Source organism: Haemorhous mexicanus, chromosome 5, assembly GCF_027477595.1.
Source record: "Haemorhous mexicanus isolate bHaeMex1 chromosome 5, bHaeMex1.pri, whole genome shotgun sequence".
Classification (NCBI taxonomy): Eukaryota; Metazoa; Chordata; class Aves; order Passeriformes; family Fringillidae; genus Haemorhous; species Haemorhous mexicanus.
This window is the reverse complement of record NC_082345.1, coordinates 69,206,021-69,223,921: the sequence shown is the minus strand read 5'-3', so window position 1 is coordinate 69,223,921 and position 17,901 is coordinate 69,206,021. Positions and strand designations below refer to the sequence as shown.

Here is a 17,901-nt window from a genome sequence, read left to right as displayed (position 1 = left end):
GGCATGTTTTGCTAGCTTTACCTCCAAGCATCTTGTTTGACCTGCTACCAAGATAGCTTCAAAGTCAGAACAGAGACTGAAGCTTCCTCCCAAGGCAGATTTAGAATTGTGCTTCTTCCTCCCCAAGTATGGGCAGTTTCCCAGCAAAGGTAATAACAGGAGAGTTTTAGCTCAAACATAATTGTAATGAGCCATGTCTGAGTGCAGAGAGATGGGAAAGTAAAAGATATCCTATCTGTATGAACAACCTCTCATCCAAAAGGATTGCCTCTTTAGGAGAGGTCGGGGCAGGAATGAAAGGGGAGAATGGTACATCTTGTTGCTTACGATGAGCCAATGCAGGTTTTTTAAAAGCATGACCCAATTATAAGCCAAGAGCCATCTCCTCTGTCCTGAAAATTAGAAAAGCTGATGGTTTTTCTGCTGATATCCAGTATTATGGCCGACACAAGTGCCACAGGCAGCCTATCTGTGCTCCCAGTGACTGCCTCTCTCCTCCTCCAGGCACCCAACTCAGGCTCTGCTGCTGTCAGCAGCTACTGCAGCCCTGGGGGAGGAGGGGAACTGGGGGAAATAATCCACCAAAGACAGAGACAAATCCATTCCGACTTCACAGAGCCCAAAGCTTCCCCATAAATAGGCACTTCTCCAAAATAAAGACAGAAAGGACCAACGAGCCACACACTGGGAATACAGCAAGGGTTGGGGGCTGGACATTTGTGCTATCACTTGAGGCATTTTGCATCATTTCCAGAAACAGTGGTCCTAAAAAACACTCCTGGACAAAAGCAGAGGGAATGAGCCAGGACTGTAGAGGGAGAGGTGGGGTAATCAGAGCTGGGGAACACTCAGGTATCCCTCAGGAAGGGCAGCATGGTCTCCTTGCATGCCTGTGCTGCCCATTCCAAGCCTCCTGCCCCCTCTGTGTGGTTGCAGGTGTCTCCTGTCTCTCCTGTGCCACAGGCAGTGGGCTGAACCAGCCCCAGCAGCCTTTGCTGGCAGCACCATGGTGCCAGACCCAGCTCCTCTTTGCTTTGCTCAGTGTCATTGCCAGGTGTGATGCTCAAACCTGTGTCTGTGTAAGCACACCTGAGCTGCTCTAAACCACCTGGCCTGAATCCATTGCTGCAGGCAAAGTGTTCCCACCTGACACCATGCAGCCATGGCCACGTGCTGCTTTGGGTTACCTGCAGCAAGGGAAAGGAAAAGGAAATAATTTCCTAGTGAGACAGTTAAGACCCTTTTGCTCATTATGTGCAATGCCCCTGAGCCCAGGAGCCTCACTTATGGCCAAAGCTCTCACTGTGTCATGCTGAAGGAATTGCCTTTTGGTTGAAAGTTGAGATCTTTTGTCTAAGTTGCATCCACTGAGGCTGAAAAGGAAAGGGAATAGAAAACAATTTTCTATAAGCTGAGTAACGCAGCTTAGACAATCAAGCTGCTCACCCATTCACTATCAACCTAGTATTTGTACTGCAAAGCTTGATGGCAGCAATAAGGGGAAATGTTCCATCCTGAAATGCTAGCTCCAATTGGAAATGCACCTTTTTTACCTTTGCAGAAAGCAAATTTTATGTGCTGCCTCATTCATCATTTCTCCTGAGCTACACTCCTCTAGATGGTTCAATATCTCCTGGAAGCATCTCTGGTACACCTGTTATTATTTTTCAAAATTGCTTGCTCAGACCATGCTATAAAAAATTAATTTTCTATTTCCACAATCTTCCAGGAGGCAGCTTTTATCCTGTGCCACATTTAGCACTTTCTCACCTGAATTTACTACTTGGGTTTCTTGTCCAGCCAGGAGGACACAAAACGGAGCTGGAGCCAGAACAGGACTGATATAACCACCCACAGTGTGAACACCTATGAGAGCTGATTGCAGAGAGTCTTTTTGCAGTTGAGGAAAGGGGCACCACTCATTTCAGATGATCCCTTTTAGGATGAGCTCAGCTGTGCTCTACAAGTGCCCTCCTCCCCCCACCACCTCTAAAAGCGTGGCTCAGGCACAGACACCCACACTGTTTGTGCCTTAAGTGAAAAGAGGTGAATCTCACCACTGCCTACTGTGGGACACATCAGACAAGCCAGGCTGGAGGTGAGGGATGGGATGTGGCACCAACACAAGGGCTACTGCACCAAGAAGGAGCAGCAGCAGAGAGTAGAAGGAGCTCTGTGAATTTCAGCCTCATTGTCCTGCTGCTAAACCTAATTTACTTCCACTGTTGAGCTTGTTGGTGCCTCACAGCTGAGCAGATCCTGCAGTTGCTCCTGGGTGGGGGAAGGAAGGCTGGGTGACACAGGCTTGTCCATGGCTGGAGCAGCATCTCATGGAATACAATGACATGTTTCACAGCCACTGTTGGACACTGGCAGGTTGGTCCAGGCTGAACAAAAGCTCCACTGAAGCCATGGAGCAGCTGAGCCTGGCAGAAACAATAGGGAATTTTTGAATTTCTCCCAAGTAACTGCAAGTGAGATGTTTTCTCTGTAATGGACCCATTCAATGTTGGATGTCCCATTCCTATATTGGTGTATGTGGTGGAAGGTCAGCAGGACAACCTAAATTGCTGATGCTCTGCAAATCTTCTGGAGTTACCTCACAGGAAAGGAAATAGCTTTCTTCCTTCACCAGATGGTTTAGTGGGATTTTCATCAGCCCCTTCCCTCCTCCCCCCCCATAATTTTGAAAAGTTCCAGGTGTGCTCAAAATTAAGGGGTTTGGACAAATTTTAGCAGAAGAACTGCAAAAAAACCAGAATATCTTCATCCCCATTTAGCCAGCTGTAAAGAACATTCAGCTCTCAGAATATGCAATATGAATAAACATGTGTCTTCAGCTTATCTCTCTCCTGACAGCTCACGGATAGCTCCCCAGCCTGTATTAGTTTAAATGCAATTTATTCTGGAAGACTGATAATAGGGGTATTGATTACGCAGGCCTTTGGAAATCACACCCTCATTTCCCTCTGTGGAGGGCAATGATTGCCATTCCCAGTTCATTTTCTCCCGAGGCTCTAAGTATTTTGCTGTGGGAGTCTTTCTCCTGAGGCTCCTCACGTGGCACCTGGCAGATGTGCAGGGCTCAGTTACAGGGGTCCGAGGGCACACGGGGTAAAACCAGCTCTCAGCTCTGCTCAGCAGCCATCAGGCAGCTCAGAGTGAGGGGAATGTGCAGCACTGCTGTAGCAGGAAAGCATCCCTCCCTCCAGCTAACTTCCTCAAGACACACAAGTACCTCTGCTCTCAGCAAGGTCACTCCTGACCCAGCACATTCTCGGGGACACTTGGCTCCCAGCAGCTATTGCCCCCTGCCTCCACCTGTCCCAGCTTCTGCTGATGCTCCTCCCATGCCTATGCTGAGGAACAAATCTGGACAGGCTGAGCTATCCCTGCTGGGTTTCATTAATTTCCAGTCCAGCCTTTCCCAGACACAGCTTTGCTTTCTCTAGAGCTGCCTGACCAGACTGACCTTGGGTGTGTGGCAGATCCCCTTGGAGGCTCTCCATGTTCCCTGTTGGGGCTCGCTCTTGATCCCTGCCTGCAGCTGTGCACCCTACTTGACCTCTTCAAATCCTGCTCCCTGTGACCCTCACTGATGTGCACGACCTGCCAGCTTGCTCTGCACAGCCTGCCTTGCTGGAATGTTCTCCTCTGGCAGCTCCATCCCTTGAGTACCATCTGTAGCACGGGGGTTGTGGCCATTCTCACCCACGGTGAGCTCTGGGGAGTTTGGAGATGCAGCACACCTGGGAGCTGCTGAGCCTGGACCAGCACCACTCTTGTTCTTAATGGAGCCAAACCAGGGGTGCAGAGCAGAGACTCTTCACCCCCTAAATCTGAGCCTGGCTCAGGATTTCCCTCTGAAATGCTAATTCTGCCTCCTGTCCTAAATCTTTTCAATTCTGCCCTCATAATCAAGGGCAACCTTGAGATTATCTGCTTTGCCACCTTCACCCTGCCTGAGATCTGGCTCTTAAGCTGAACTCCCCAGCTCTGCACATCAAATTTCTTTATTTTCTGCCCCTGTTCTCTTCTATTTCCATTTCCCAGCAAACACTATCCCCTCCAGGCTTGACTTCTGTGGACTTCTGGGTTTGCTGGAGCCTAAGCTGAGAACTGAACCCCTGAGATACAGCCCTCCAGTCTGACACCAGAAGTTCTGTAAGCCATGGATGGCAGTGGTGGATGCTTTTTTGAGAGAATTAGAGAGGCTCTGCAGAGCAGTTCAACAGAGGCACACCTTGGAGGCTGGAAGGATGGATTTGGTAGCACACCTGGCTCTCCTGGTCCATTTTTCATTTATCCATTTACCTGGTCGAAATCAACACCTAGGTATTGTACAGCAAGTGTGTCTGCAGGAGGTGGGCTGGCTGGGAAAGCTCCCAGCACCACATTCACCTTGGAGCAATGCCAAATGTATCTTTTTTTTTGGTAAACAGAGAACTTGTCAGCAGAAGAGCTCTAAGCTCGTAGTTCACTGGTTGCTCAGTGAGAGCGCAGACATGAGTGCCAGTCTGGGGTTCCACCTCCCTTTTGGTACAGCAATCTCTCCTCCATCTCTCCCCATGCCATGGTGACCAAGCCCAGCCATACATGTGAAGTTTGCAGCTGTGCTCAGAATGATCAGAAGTTTCAAAGAGGAGCCTGGGAGGCACACAAAGGCCAGGATAAGTCTTTCCTGTCATGAGGGTGGCTTCACACTCCTCACCTGCCCTGAGCCAAAGGCTGTGAAGGGGCAATTCTTTGCTTTGTCCCCGTGATATGAATCCCACTTCAGACGCTGCTTGGCAGGATCCTTCTGAGTTGATCCAAAGCTTTGGACTTCCAAAAATTTTAATGCCAAAGATGTTAAAACATCCCATTTGCAATTTTGCAAATACTTGCTGGTCTGGACTACAGTCTCACTCTTGCTGTAGTAAATCAGAATTTGTTTCTGAAAGAAACCACAGTCCTAACACTGCAATTTGGGAAAATAAAGTCTTCTTTCTAGAAGGCATATTTGAGCCCCCTTCAGCTCAAACTCATGTTAAATTATGACCCAAATTCAATGTTTTCACATTTTCTCTCTCTGAAGGACTGGATCCTGCCAGAGTCCTAGTATAAAACTTCACTCAAGTTCAGCCTGGTCTCCAGTTGTTTCTCTGCCCTACAGAAAACATGCTTTTTCTATTTTGGAGAGGAGCAACACACCACCCCATAAACTTCAGAGCCACTCAGAGGACAGTGATCAAATCACTTCTGAGCCCTTGTATGAAGGGACATTTCCAGCTGCTGTACTGCAGGCATGGAGAGGCTAGGTGGGAAGAGGGGATGCAGGGATTCCTCCTTGGGCACTCACCAAGGGCATCACTGAGCCCATTCCAGCTCTCCATGCCCAATAGGACATGTCCTATAGACATCTCCAAGAATTATTCACTGGGCAGCTCCTGCAAGGGTGTAGGGAGGGCAGTGGGGTGGCAGGGCTGTACTCACCCCTGTGCTCACTCCCAGCCCAGCACTGGCTGTCACTGCCTTCCACAGGGATGGTTAAAAACGCCTTTGGAGCAGAGCCTGGTGCTCTGCAGGGACTGGAGCTGCCTCTCCTGCATGGCAAGGACAGCTACTGGCACCCAAACATCTCCATTTACGGTCAGGGCTGTGCAGCTGCATTTCTGCATCAGCCCTGGAGCTGATGTTTCCAAAAGGATCCCCAGTTTTGGCAGTGGAGCAGGGCTGGACCCCATTCTTCTGCAATTATTGTGGTCTTCCCTGGGGAGACTGAGGCCATCCTGGGGCTTGTTTATCCACACTGAGGATGGCATATACTGCTGGTCCTAATGCAAAACCTGTATCCAGAGTTAGGCAGCTTCTCCTGAAGTAGGCAGGTGCCAGCCTCAGCACCACCTGAAGGGGATCCTTGGCAGTTTTTCCACTGTGGCAGCCCAGGTAACCACCCTGCTCGTTGGCATACAGAAGTGAGGAAGTAAGAAAACATGGGTAAAACCCCATGCATTGCAATTTCTTGATCATGAGAAATACTGAAAATGCTGCAAAAACTCCAGCAGATTCTTGGGAGGGAGAGCAGACTGCTTTATTTTCTCTCCAGCCATAATTAATGGAGCTATTGCTCTCAAAAGGTGTCATTGCTTCCCCAGGACAGGGAGCCTCAGGCTGGTGCCAGTGAGGCTGATCCCAGAGGAGTGAGGGACACCGGTGTGCTCCAAACTGAGCATCCCCCCTGGGACAGCCATGCTGGTGACATGGTGACAGCCATCCTTGTGGCAGTGAGTCAGCAGCCCATGGGGCACTTTGCCAGCTCGCTGCTCCAGTGCCTCCCAGTCTGGCTCGGAGAGGGTTCCTGGGGATGAGATGCTGCACCACAGCAGGCACACTGCAAACAAATCCTGGGCTCCTGAAAGACTCCTCACTCACTGAAAGCAGAGCTGGTTTTGAGCCAGGCAAAGAGGGATGTTCAGTGCATCCCATTAATTTGGGCTGTGCATGTACAGGTGTCACTGCTCACGTGCTTCTGCATGCACCTGCATGGCAGCTGGGAGATAGAAATGCTGCCAGCAGAGTTACTCAGGAAGTGTCCACATGGACACATAGGTGGGATAATCACCAAAATACCTACGGGTTGGGCTGACCTCCCTGTCTCTCCCTGGCTTAGGGCTTCCTGGAAAGAAGGTCAGAAACAAATTGCCCAGTTATTTCCTACAATCAAATTGCAGAGCTTTCAGACCCCACAGACAGCTCTGCAACGAGCCTCAGATGAGCTCCATTTCTGCAATAGCTCCTCCAGAGAGAAAGAATTAGGAGGCTTAACACTTCTGGATGGCAGTTGCCTGAGCTGCTGTCAGATAACAGGCACAGCCAGCCAGTGCAGGAGCCAGGATCAAGCCAGGCTGCCTGATTCAGCCATCCCAAAAAAAAAAAAAAAGCCACGTTTATAAAACCCACATGAAAAGGAAGGAATTGCCAATTACATAAAAGTCTTTAAATAAAGCAACACAAAGCTTTCATGTGCAGCAGGCAAATTATACATGGTCACTGGGAAATAATATAACTGATAGGGAGGCTGCAAGTGGGGAATGGAGGAAATCCATTTTCCAGAAATATGAAAATGGACTGAAAAAGATTAGCTGGATAAAGCCAAACACTTTAAAAAAAAAGAACTGTGCTAGAAACTAAACATGTATCAAACAGAAACAGAAAAAAACCCCCCAGATTGTAAGATCCAAGGAGCTACACTCTGCTCCTGCTCAGAAAGAAAAAACTGTCCAAAAAACCATGCTGTATAAACTTGCCACACACCCTAGATCTTCAACAGGCATTTATCAAATGAAACACACACCAAATGCAACTCTTCTGCCTAATCCCAAGTCAAACAGCCTTTGAGTTTCAGACCCTCAGGAAGAGATTTCCATATGATCCTCCTCTGTCTCTGTTTATGATTACCCCTTCTAAATTTCAGCATTTATCTGACAAAACACATTGGGAAGGGTTTTCTTTTATCCACAAAGCCTGTGTTTCTGCTTTTCCTTAGCTGCTGCTGCACCACTCTGCAGCTGCTTGACTTGGGAGGACAAGACTTGAGTCAAGACCCTTTGAGTAAAGCCAGGATCTCTTTCCTGATGATGGTAACCCCAAGCCCTTGCATTATGTCCCAACACTGAAGGAAGCCAACATTCACAGAAAGGGTTATAAATGCTGCCTCTGAGCCAAAATCTCACTTTTGGGGGATAGTAATGCAAATAAAACCTATGTGCCTGGTGGGTCCAACTGGCAAGAGCTATGTGGCCTGTCAGAGGGGTTTTTGCAGTTTTGGGATGGAATTTGTAGTGTTGAAACATTTCAATCTGGCCTGGCAGAGCTGTCACACCGAGCCACTGCTGACTCCTGTGAGCAGAAGCACCAATTCTACTCCCTGTCCTCCTGCAGCCTGGGGTATGGCCCTCAGTACCCAACAATTGATATGTTTCATATGATAGATTCATGAGCCCTCATATCTGATCACAGCTAATTCACAGACATTTGCTTAATACACTGCTTTTTGCAAACACCCTGATTGTTCCCAGGTGCATCTGGTAATGCCCAGCAGCACTTCAGGCAGGATAGGAAATAATTTCATCTCCCCAGAGTCACTGGCCAAAGCTTTTTCAAGATCTCCAGGAGCCCTCCTGCATCCCTTTGAGGGAGCTGCACCCAGCTCTCTCCTTCAATTAGACCCAGCTTCTGCTGGATTTTTTCTACACCAAAGAAGAGTACCCCAAAGATGATCAGAGGGCTGGAGCATCTCTCCCATGAAGAAAAGAGGAGAGAGCTGGGGTTGTTCAGCCTGGAAAAGAGAAGGCTCCAGGGAGACCCCAGTGCAACCTTCCAGTACTTAAAGGAGTCATATTAAAAAGAGGGAGAGTTACTTTTTCCATGGGCAGATAGAGATGGGAAAAGGGGCCATTGTTTTAAACTAAAAAAAGGGAGGGATTTAGATTAGGTGTTAGGAAGAAATTCTTTACTCAGTTCTAGTGAAAGGTGGCCCTGCCCACAGCAGGGGGGTTGAAGCCAGATGGTCTTTAAGATTCCTTCCAACCCAAACCTTTCTGTGATTCTATGAAAATACAGCAGCAGGATCCCTGAACCCTCCTCCAGGCAGAGCACCTGATATCACACACACAAGCACTGAAAGGTGATGTAAAGCCAGATTCAGGTTAGGCTGTTATTTTGATCTCACCCATGGATAGAAATCACATTTACTGATTACCAGTGCTCTTTCCTAAACTAATATAGGAGTGGAAAAGCTTCCAAGAAAGGTTGAGGTTGGTGTGAAGGAGGAAATTTCACATGAGAATTTAAGAGACTGACTCCTGAGCAACTCAAGCCAATGCTGGTCTAGATCTTGAGGCCCAACAGAGCTATAGAGGAACCTCTTTCATGATAAAACCCAGCAAACCAGCCCTCTGTTCCAGCCCAGGGCAAGACCCCCACAGAAAAATACAGCTTTGAAGTGATAGACAGAAGCTTGGGCTTGGATGAGCACTTTATTTACAGCTTCTAGTTCAATTCAGCTACAAGATAAGGTAACACTAATAAAAACAACGGTGCTCAGAACTTACAAAACAATTTTTATCTGAAATCTCATCATAAGATACAAACAATATGGGTCAGCTGGTGAGATTTCCCCTAGCAAAGTGCATGTTGCTCTCAGAGGGAGCTCAGTCCACTGGGACAAAGAGCAGCTCATCTCTTTGGGTAACCTCAGCCCACTCCTGCTGAGTGGAGCAGCTCCAGGACCTCCCAATGCTGGGGGCTTTGCCTGTGCCTTACAGGCAGGCAGACCAAAGTGTTGTGTCCATGCATGCAAAGAGAATCAATACTGGAAACATACTCAAGTCCAAATCATCCACGTTCCTCTTCATCTGCTCCACCCAAAAGTGATTTCACCCTGACTAGAAGCTACCTAACAGCATTGTCATTGAGCCAGAAAAGCATCTGAGATGCCTCAGTGGATATTCCTGTACAGATGGGGGCACGGGGGAACTCAGAGATCTGAGTCCTGCATGCCACAGAGGTTACTGCTTTTTCTGGCCATGAATTTTTCATCATCACCCTCCCAGGCTTCCCCCATTCACACATTACTTGAAAACAGCAAAACGATTTGTTGTACTAATAAAATTCAACCATGGGTCACTTGCAAACTAGTTAGTGTGATTTACAGAGCAATTTGCTTCCTCTATTGATTACAAGGAATTCCACTGAAGGTGTGATCAAACACTTAGAAAAACATAATATCACGTGACACCATTTCTGCTCCCTTGGAAGTGGACACGTTTTCCCACACCAGCCTCCTTGGCTGTCATCCTCCTGTGGTTTTTTAGTGTCATTGATCAAACCCCAAATAAGTAGATTGGCCAGGGCAGCTCTCATAGATTTCCTGCAGTATATTTTAAGCTGTGATTATTAATACACCAAGTAGTGCTTTAGCAGAGCTATTCTCCAATAGTCCATTTTAATTTTTAATTGAACTAAGAAAAATTAGAAAAGGCATTTAGATGACACAGGAAGCCAAGTGCTGTGTCCTTGTGATGAAGGTGACTAAACTTCCCCCCAGCCAGCTGCAAAACATCAGAGAACCTGGTGCAGCCTATGCAGAGACCATTGGTCTGCTGTTCTGTTTTAATTAGTCATCCTGATTTAGCTGTTCTCCTTCCACCCCTGTCCTGACTCATGGTTATCCAGGCACTCTCTGAACACCCTGAGTGTAGGGGCAGCTGAGGGATTTCACCTCCTAGATCACAATGTGCTGTAAAAACATTACCCATTAACAGTTTTGTAATGGTCTTTTTAAGCAGCTTTCCAGAACGTGAAGCTGAACGTTCTTCCTGTGATTCAAGTCCCCTCCAGCCATCCCCATTCAGGTGCTGGGCAGGATCCTGCCCCCCCTCCCATCTTATCAGCTGTAGCCAGGGCATTTGGGTGCTATGGGAAGTTTCATTTCCTGCTGCTTTGGCTGCCTGTGGAAACCTTTGTAAAAGGAAAGACATTCTTCTAATTCCTGCTGTTAACCCATTGGGGATCTCTGAGACAGGAGCCCAAATTGTCAGGAAAGTGTAAGATGCTTCAGCTTTCACCAGCTATTCCTTACAAAGCCACCACCAGACTCTCATTGTTTCCAGTCTTCCTTCTTTTTTTCAAAAGTAAAAAATAAGGCAGATGAAATGTGGACCAATTTTAATACATATTTGTGTTTGACACATGAACCTACAAGAAATCCTTGCCTGTGGCATGACCACCACGGCATCTTCTGCTGCCAACCACAATTCCCAGTGCAGGTGGGAGCACAGGCACAATCCTCTCTGCTGTGGAGCCCAGCAATGGAGCCCAGCAATTTAGGATAGCAAGCAGAGAAGCTGGAGGTATTTTAAGCAGATGCAATGCATTTCTCATAGCTAAGCAGTGTCTCAAAAACATAGTTAAGAGATATAATAACAGTGTCAAAAATGACCAGAGGTGCTTTTCTATCTCATTGGCAGGGACTGGGACAGTTTTGGCACAGAATAAAGTAAAAACATGTCTTGAATTAGTCCTTCCCACAGATATGCCTTTGCAGATCCTTCCCAGGCAGCCCTACTGCAGCTTCCCTGAGCTGTGCAGGCAATCACAGCGTGAGGCTGCTGGGAAATCAGCTGAAAACCTTTACTCTCCCCACCCTGGTGAAAACCCATGGCTGTAGCAAACTATCAAATGATGAAATGTGCAGTTCCTACCTGAACAAGGAGCTCCAGCTTCCTGTCATCAAGGAGGTGCACTTGGCATCTGCGACCCTCTGTCATCTGCAAGGGAGAAGAGGAACGTGTGTCAGGGTGTCTGGAGTCACAGCTCAGCACGTGGCTGCTGCCTTCCCCCAGCACAACTTGGAGCCTTTCACTTGATGCAGTCCCTTTGGTTTGTGTTTACTTATTTCTTTTTAAATTAATCCCCCTTCTTCTGGCACCAGGGTAAAGAAAAGGCTGGAAGGAGAAAAAGAAAAGCCACCCTGGTAGCTGTCATGGAGCGGTGTCTGGTGCCTGCTGGGATGCAGCTGCCAGGAGGAGGGTGTTCCAGTGGGGACAGTGGGGGCAGGTTTGCAGCACAGGGGCCCTGATGTTTCATATTGAGGCCTCCAGCTCTGCAGCTGGCTTGGCTGGCAGAGGAGACATCCAGGCAAGTTTCCCCAAGCCCCTCCACAGCTGTGATCCAGCCATGCCACAGGGAGTGTGGAGCCAGGCTCCTCCCTGGGCTGTGCTGATGCTGCTCCCTGGAGTGGTACCAGGTGCTTGTTTGGCCCTGAATCCTGAAATGGGCTTGTCCTACTTGGAGTATTCTATTTAGGATGTACCACAGAAGCCACTTCTGACATCTGGTCAAAAGGTACTTCCAAAGGTACTGTACTGGTCCAAAGGTGCTTCCACACCAGCAGTTTATTACAACAGTTAACAAATAATATCAATAAAACTATTGTGTGTACAAGGCTTATATGAGATTTCCAAGGTCCACAGATTGGGGTCCTAAGAAATAAATGAGCTGTGGTGTGAGGGAACTCCTGTACAGTGCATCAAGCCCCGTCTTGCACAGAGCACCATTGAGTGAGGAGCAACTATGCTTTGTAGAGTTACAGATCCCAGCTCAGTCCCACCAAGCCCTTCAGAGACAGGCACAATCCCACTATCTGTTAATGGGATATGGGCAGCCTTAAGCCTCTTTGGCTCTTGGAAATCCCTTTCTCAGCACGACTTAGGCAGCACACAAGCAGCCCCCCCAGTGTGGGCTCACCCTACAACACTCACGCACACCTGGACCCACGTTGGCACAGACCCAGCGCAGCCCCAGAGCTCAGCTTAGCCCCCCAGGGACCCACCACCTGCAGCCAAGGCATCTTCTTGTGCTTTGCATGGATCCCTAGCTCAATTTAATAATACTGCTTGCCATGGTGAGTCCTAAAGTATCACCAAAAGGGAGCAGAGAGTCCACAGGATACTGGCGGGAAGTGGTCACAGGCTGCTGGAGACACAAGTGCTGCAGCGTCCTGGGCATTCCTGCCCTCATCCATCACCTCTTCCCACCAGTGCCAAGCTGAGCCCCTGACACAAAGCTGCCTTGCAGAGAGTGGGAAGTGTGATTGGGGGGTTAACTGAGGACAGCTCAGCTTTCTGCTTCAGCTCTGCAGGTTAAAAATCAGCTGCCCCTGTGGCTGATGGGGCTGGATGTGCTGCCATCCAGGAGGCAGTGGGGAATGCTCCACCATCAGCTTTGCCCATTCAAGATTCCAGGCACTGTGTGGCCATTGCCACCTGATCTGCAACCTCAGCCATCTCCAGCAGCATCACCTTCATCCTGCTATCTCTCAGCACAGGAGCCCATCAGCCTCTTCTAGGTGCTTCTGTCCTCCCTCTTGACAGCTCTGTCCCACATCCATCTCTCCTTTTCCTGGTACCAGATTGAAACGAGTCCCACCCAGCCCCTTCCACAAAACAAAGATTCAAGTATGCCAATAACTCTGTTGAACCTTAAGCTGGCCATTGAAGAGGGATAGTTTATTATGAGAAAACTTCTGTCAAACTTTTCCCTTCAACTCATCCACAATTTACAATTCTGGAAGGCACAATCCCATGCAATTCACACAGAATTTTTGTTATTCACCCCTTTTTGTTATTCACATCAACATGCCTCTATCCTGCACGCCAAATAACATCACTTTCCTTCTCTTCTTCCATCAGCACAACTGGAGCCCTGGCATTGCAGCCAAAGGAAAGCCTTGTAAAACAAGGCTTCTCATAAATGTCAACCAGTTACTGCTAGGGCAATAAATTGTCTTATGAGAATTTCCTCCAGTAAGAAATGTTATGCAAAATGTGGCTTCTCCTAAGGTGTGTTACTTGGTGAGCGAGATTTTTCACTATTAAACAGCTTTCAGCTCACTTGTAAAACTATGCCAGAGGCTCACAGAAGGGCTTTGCAATGGTTTCTCCTGCTTGGAGGAGTTGGGTGGGTCATGTTCACACAGGCACGGGGAGCCACAACCTTCCTTCACTGGGCTTCCCCAGCAGATAAAACTCTGAGTGCCTGAGCTGTGCTTTGACATCTCCCTCATTCTCTTACTGTCACATATCCACTCCATCTCTAAGATGGGAAATATGCACTGATATTCCAGCTTTAAAATGAGTTTATGCAAGGCAAGAGATAAAGCAGTGAGTTCATTGTGGTGATGGCAGGGACGGGAACATAGTTCTGCTTTTGTGTGTTGTGCACCATAGGCTATAACAAAGTTGAAATATGAATAAAAGAAGGTGAAAGGGGGAATAAGGAACATTTTCTGAGATGTCTGACTTTGTGCTGTAGTGTTTCAGCAAAGCACTTGCTTCCCGTGCAGAGCTTCTTTAGCTCTCTGTGCTTTTCCAGCCCAGAGTTTCATAACCCCTTAGTGCTTTCACTGCTAAAGAAATCCCAAATGCAAACAGCTGGGAACATGAATAAATACCTGAATAAAGCAAAGCTCTGAAATGCAGCACATGATGGTTGACTAATTGAAAGGCCTTTCATGAACATCCCTTGAAGCTCAGCAGGTCCACAGGTTGGAGATCTGCTACAGCTTTTCCTTCCTCCAGCCACGGGGCTTTTCATTTGCCTTAGAAATGAGCAGTGCTTTCCAAGAGAAAAGAAAAGAAGGTAGAGACAGGCTTCCTACTTGATACAAGCTAAAATATGATGGCCCTGCCCTCCCTCCTTTCTGCTTTATTATTCCACCAGGTGTCTGAAGCCCACATTATGTGCTTTTTTGCATTATCGGATCAATACAAACTCTGCTAGTTCGTCAGAGCAAGGAACGGGAGCATTTCAAAGCACAGCAAGAAGGCCCTGATTTAGCACAGCCTGTCTGGGTAAAAGATGCTGCCTCTGACACTCTGCAAATTGGCTGCTCTGCGCTATCTGCTGCTCTGCCATGCATGGGGCTGTGGCTGGCTCCTGGAATGCTTTCTGCTTCCCTGTGCAATTAGAGAAGGGAAATCAACACCAAAGCCCTATGGAGGGGAGCAGGAGGTCACCAAAATGAGCTGAGAGTACCAGAGTTTGGATGGAGGGAGGGAGAGCACAGGACTGAACTGAGGTTCTCCTTTCCCAAGGCTCTTACCCAGAGAAGGATGGGGAGAACTAAGCTAAGAGGAACTTGAACTAAAGAGGCATCAAGGCATAGCTTTTCCTTCACCTTGAAAAAGCAAAATCCCAGCAAAGGGACAAGATACAATGGTTGAGCAGACTTCCTGACAGAAGAGGGGGACACTTGATGTAGCAGGGAAACAGGGAGTTCAGCCCTGGTTTTCACAGTGAGCTCAGTGAGATTTCCTGTACCAACACAGTCCCCCACTTTCCTTCTGGAGGTCAAGACCCCTCTTCCCTAACTCCAGAAATTAAAAAGCCAAGTTCAGCCTAACAGCTGAGATGCCCTTGATGCTCAAAGGCAGAGAGAACACTCAAACATTTCAAGTGAGGTGAGACAGCTCCTAGTTGAGTTCCATGGCTATCCCTGCTGCTCACTCAGCTGCAGCTCTGCCAGGGTGCTGTATCCACACCAACCCCTCAGATTTCCAAGGCTTCTCAAGACATGTGAAGAGGTGGGAGTGTGTTACACACTCCTGAGTGCTAACAGTTCACCCATATGGCAGCAAGCTGCACGCACTGGGTGTGAATATGGGCCATGAGCATCTCATGGACCACACTTAACACGAGCTCAGATGGAAACTTTGCGCCAAAATGCAGAACACATTTTTTCCCCACCCAAAACAGCTCAGTAACTCACATTTTTTTTTCTGAAAATCTGCCACTTCTTTTAGTGCCTGCACATGCAGCATGACCCCCCAAGGCTTGAAGAACTGAGCATGAGTGCATTTAAAAAGCTCTGTCATTTATACATGTGAGTGTGTAAAGATAATATATCTTCAATACCCAAACACAGATTCTGCTTTTAAGGCACGTGAAGTCCTGAAGCAATGTGTTTGTGGCTGAGGAGCTGGAGTAGTCTGCAGGAGGGCTGACTGTACACAGGGCATTCTTTCTCTGCTCCTTGGCTTCTGCACCTCGAGGACAGCAAAACTGATCCTGACCTTTGCAAAACATTTTGAGGTCCATCAGTGACAGCAAGTCCTGACATATACGTTTGTTTACTCTAATACAGAGATGCTAGAAAAAGGAAATCTGTCTTGTGGTTACTCATGGGATCGTCTGAATTGCAGCTGTTTTTCTCAAGGAAAGGATGTTTTAGTTACCTTTATCACAAGACTTTAAATCTCCTTTGGAGGCTTCTACCCAAATATTTACACAACGGGTTTCCTAGGGAGGGCAGGCTGGCGCTTATTTTGCTTTGTGCCATGAAGTGCTCTGATGATTGCCCTCCTCTCTATTCATCTTCACTGTAACTCAAACATTGTCTCAGAGAATCCTATAAACTGTCTGTGACACAGCCCCAAAACCTTCACAATGCTCAGCTAATCCCTGTACACCCAACACTTTGTCACTAAATTATCACAACTGCCCACAGAGCTGCTCCATCCAACACAAACAGCCAAGGTGATGGGAAGAAACAGCTCCAAAGAGAACCTTTCCCTTTCAGAATGAAAAAAACCCCTCCTGGTGAAAGCACTGTCACACTAAATAACTCAAAGGCACCAAATGCAAATGCTATTTACAATGTCAGTTCTATAAATATCCGTGGCACGTTTCATTAGCTGGTGACTGCAGGAATAAAGAAGAATACAGCGTTTTCTTCCTTGAATCACATCAGAAATTATAATTGGAGGCAATTACTGTGCTGAATCCACAAAAATCCGTGTCACTCTGTCCACTGTTTGGACAGAGCTGCTGAAAGGAGATAGAGAGAGATGACAGCCCACTGATTACAGTAAACTCTTAGATTAAACATCCTGCTCCCACTTGACCACTTCTTACCACCTTCTCATCCTGGCAACTCCTAAGCTTGTTGAGAGAGAGAGGGAGGAAAAGCAGTGTGTTTTTGACATCTGCACAGCTTTGCACATGTGGCAGCACTTCACTTTGCTGAACTGGGGCCAGTCTGGCAAGCAGCTGCCTGTAGCACTGACCAGCACTGCCTCTTCATGTGCCTGCGTCCATCTGCCACCTCCTGTCCTACACTCACACTTCTAGACCCTGGAGGAATGGACTATCTTTATTTTTATGTCATGTGTTTGCAGAGCATCCTCCCCACTGCTGGTCTGCATCTGCACCTAATAAATGTTACTGATGGTGGCTGGGATGAGGATGGCTGTGAGTGTGAAGAGCTGAGCATGGGGCTGACCCTTGATGGGGACCTGGGAGAGGGGACATGAGGAGGAGGAGGAGGAGGAGGAAGAGGAGCACTGGCTGGGCTCTGCCCTTGGGGTTTGCTTGTTTTTGCAGTCATAGAATCACAGAATCCTTAAGGTTGGAAAGTCTTCCAAGAACACCAAGCCCAGCCTTCAACCAAACACCATCATGCCCACTAAACCATACTGTGAAGTGGCACACCTACTGCTTTTTCAAACACTTCCAGGGATGGTGACTCCACTTCCCTGGAAAGCCTGTTCCAATGCTTACATCTGGTCCTTTAGGTGTGACTCAATGGAAAGGGTACCTAATGAAGAGGAGGAAGATAATCTGGTTCACCTGTCCCAGCCATGGGACTTGCCCACTGCCCTGCAAGGGTGAGCACATCACCAGGGTCTGCAGCACTGCTTATGCCATCCTCTGGTCCAAGCCCAAAGCCCTCACAAATACTCACTTCCCTGCTCTTCCTATTCACTAAAATGGGCAATATCTGAGGCACCTGTGCCTCAGTGGCTTGAAGCTCTGAGGATGTGAGACAGTCAGGAGAAACTGTTATTTCTCAATACAGTCCTCATTTCCACTATTTATTTCCACAAGTCTTTCCTAGATAAATGATGAATAATAGTTTGTGTTATTGTTTTTTTCAAGAGGCAGACAAATGATTTTAATTTGGCCCCTTAGTCCTGGCTTGTGAGCAGAGGTCCATGTAGCCTGTCCTGTCTGCCAAGGTCAGCAATGCAGTTCAGAACACGAGCTAAGCTTCCTGAAATAAGCAGTACAGAATCATGGAATGGTTTGGGTTGGAAGGGACCTTAAAAACCATCTAGGTCTAACCCCTGTGCCACAGGCAGGAATGCCACCCACTAGATCAGGTTGCTCAGAGCCCCATTCAACCTGGCCTTGAACACTTTCACAAACTGGGTATGAAGAAATAGGAACTCAGTAGACACTTTTTGTGTGTGCCCATTAAGCACTTTTTCATTCAAATTTGTTCATGCTATTATTTCTTATGGGAAAGGCTATTTGGTACTCTGGAGCAGAAGAGGTTAGCTGTAAGCCAGTTGTTTT

At 47.7% G+C, this 17,901-nt stretch overlaps 1 protein-coding gene across 5 annotated transcripts in view; it reads right to left on the bottom strand.

Moving 5' to 3' along the window:
• FRMD4A (FERM domain containing 4A) overlaps positions 1-17,901 on the bottom strand; it is a 275,296-nt gene that overhangs the window by 116,873 nt on the left and 140,522 nt on the right. For all 5 annotated transcript variants that reach the window (XM_059847481.1, XM_059847480.1, XM_059847479.1 and 2 more), the window contains exon 2: positions 11,247-11,312. In XM_059847481.1, coding sequence (XP_059703464.1) covers positions 11,247-11,312 — 66 coding nt within the window. The remainder of the gene's footprint in view (positions 1-11,246; positions 11,313-17,901) is intronic.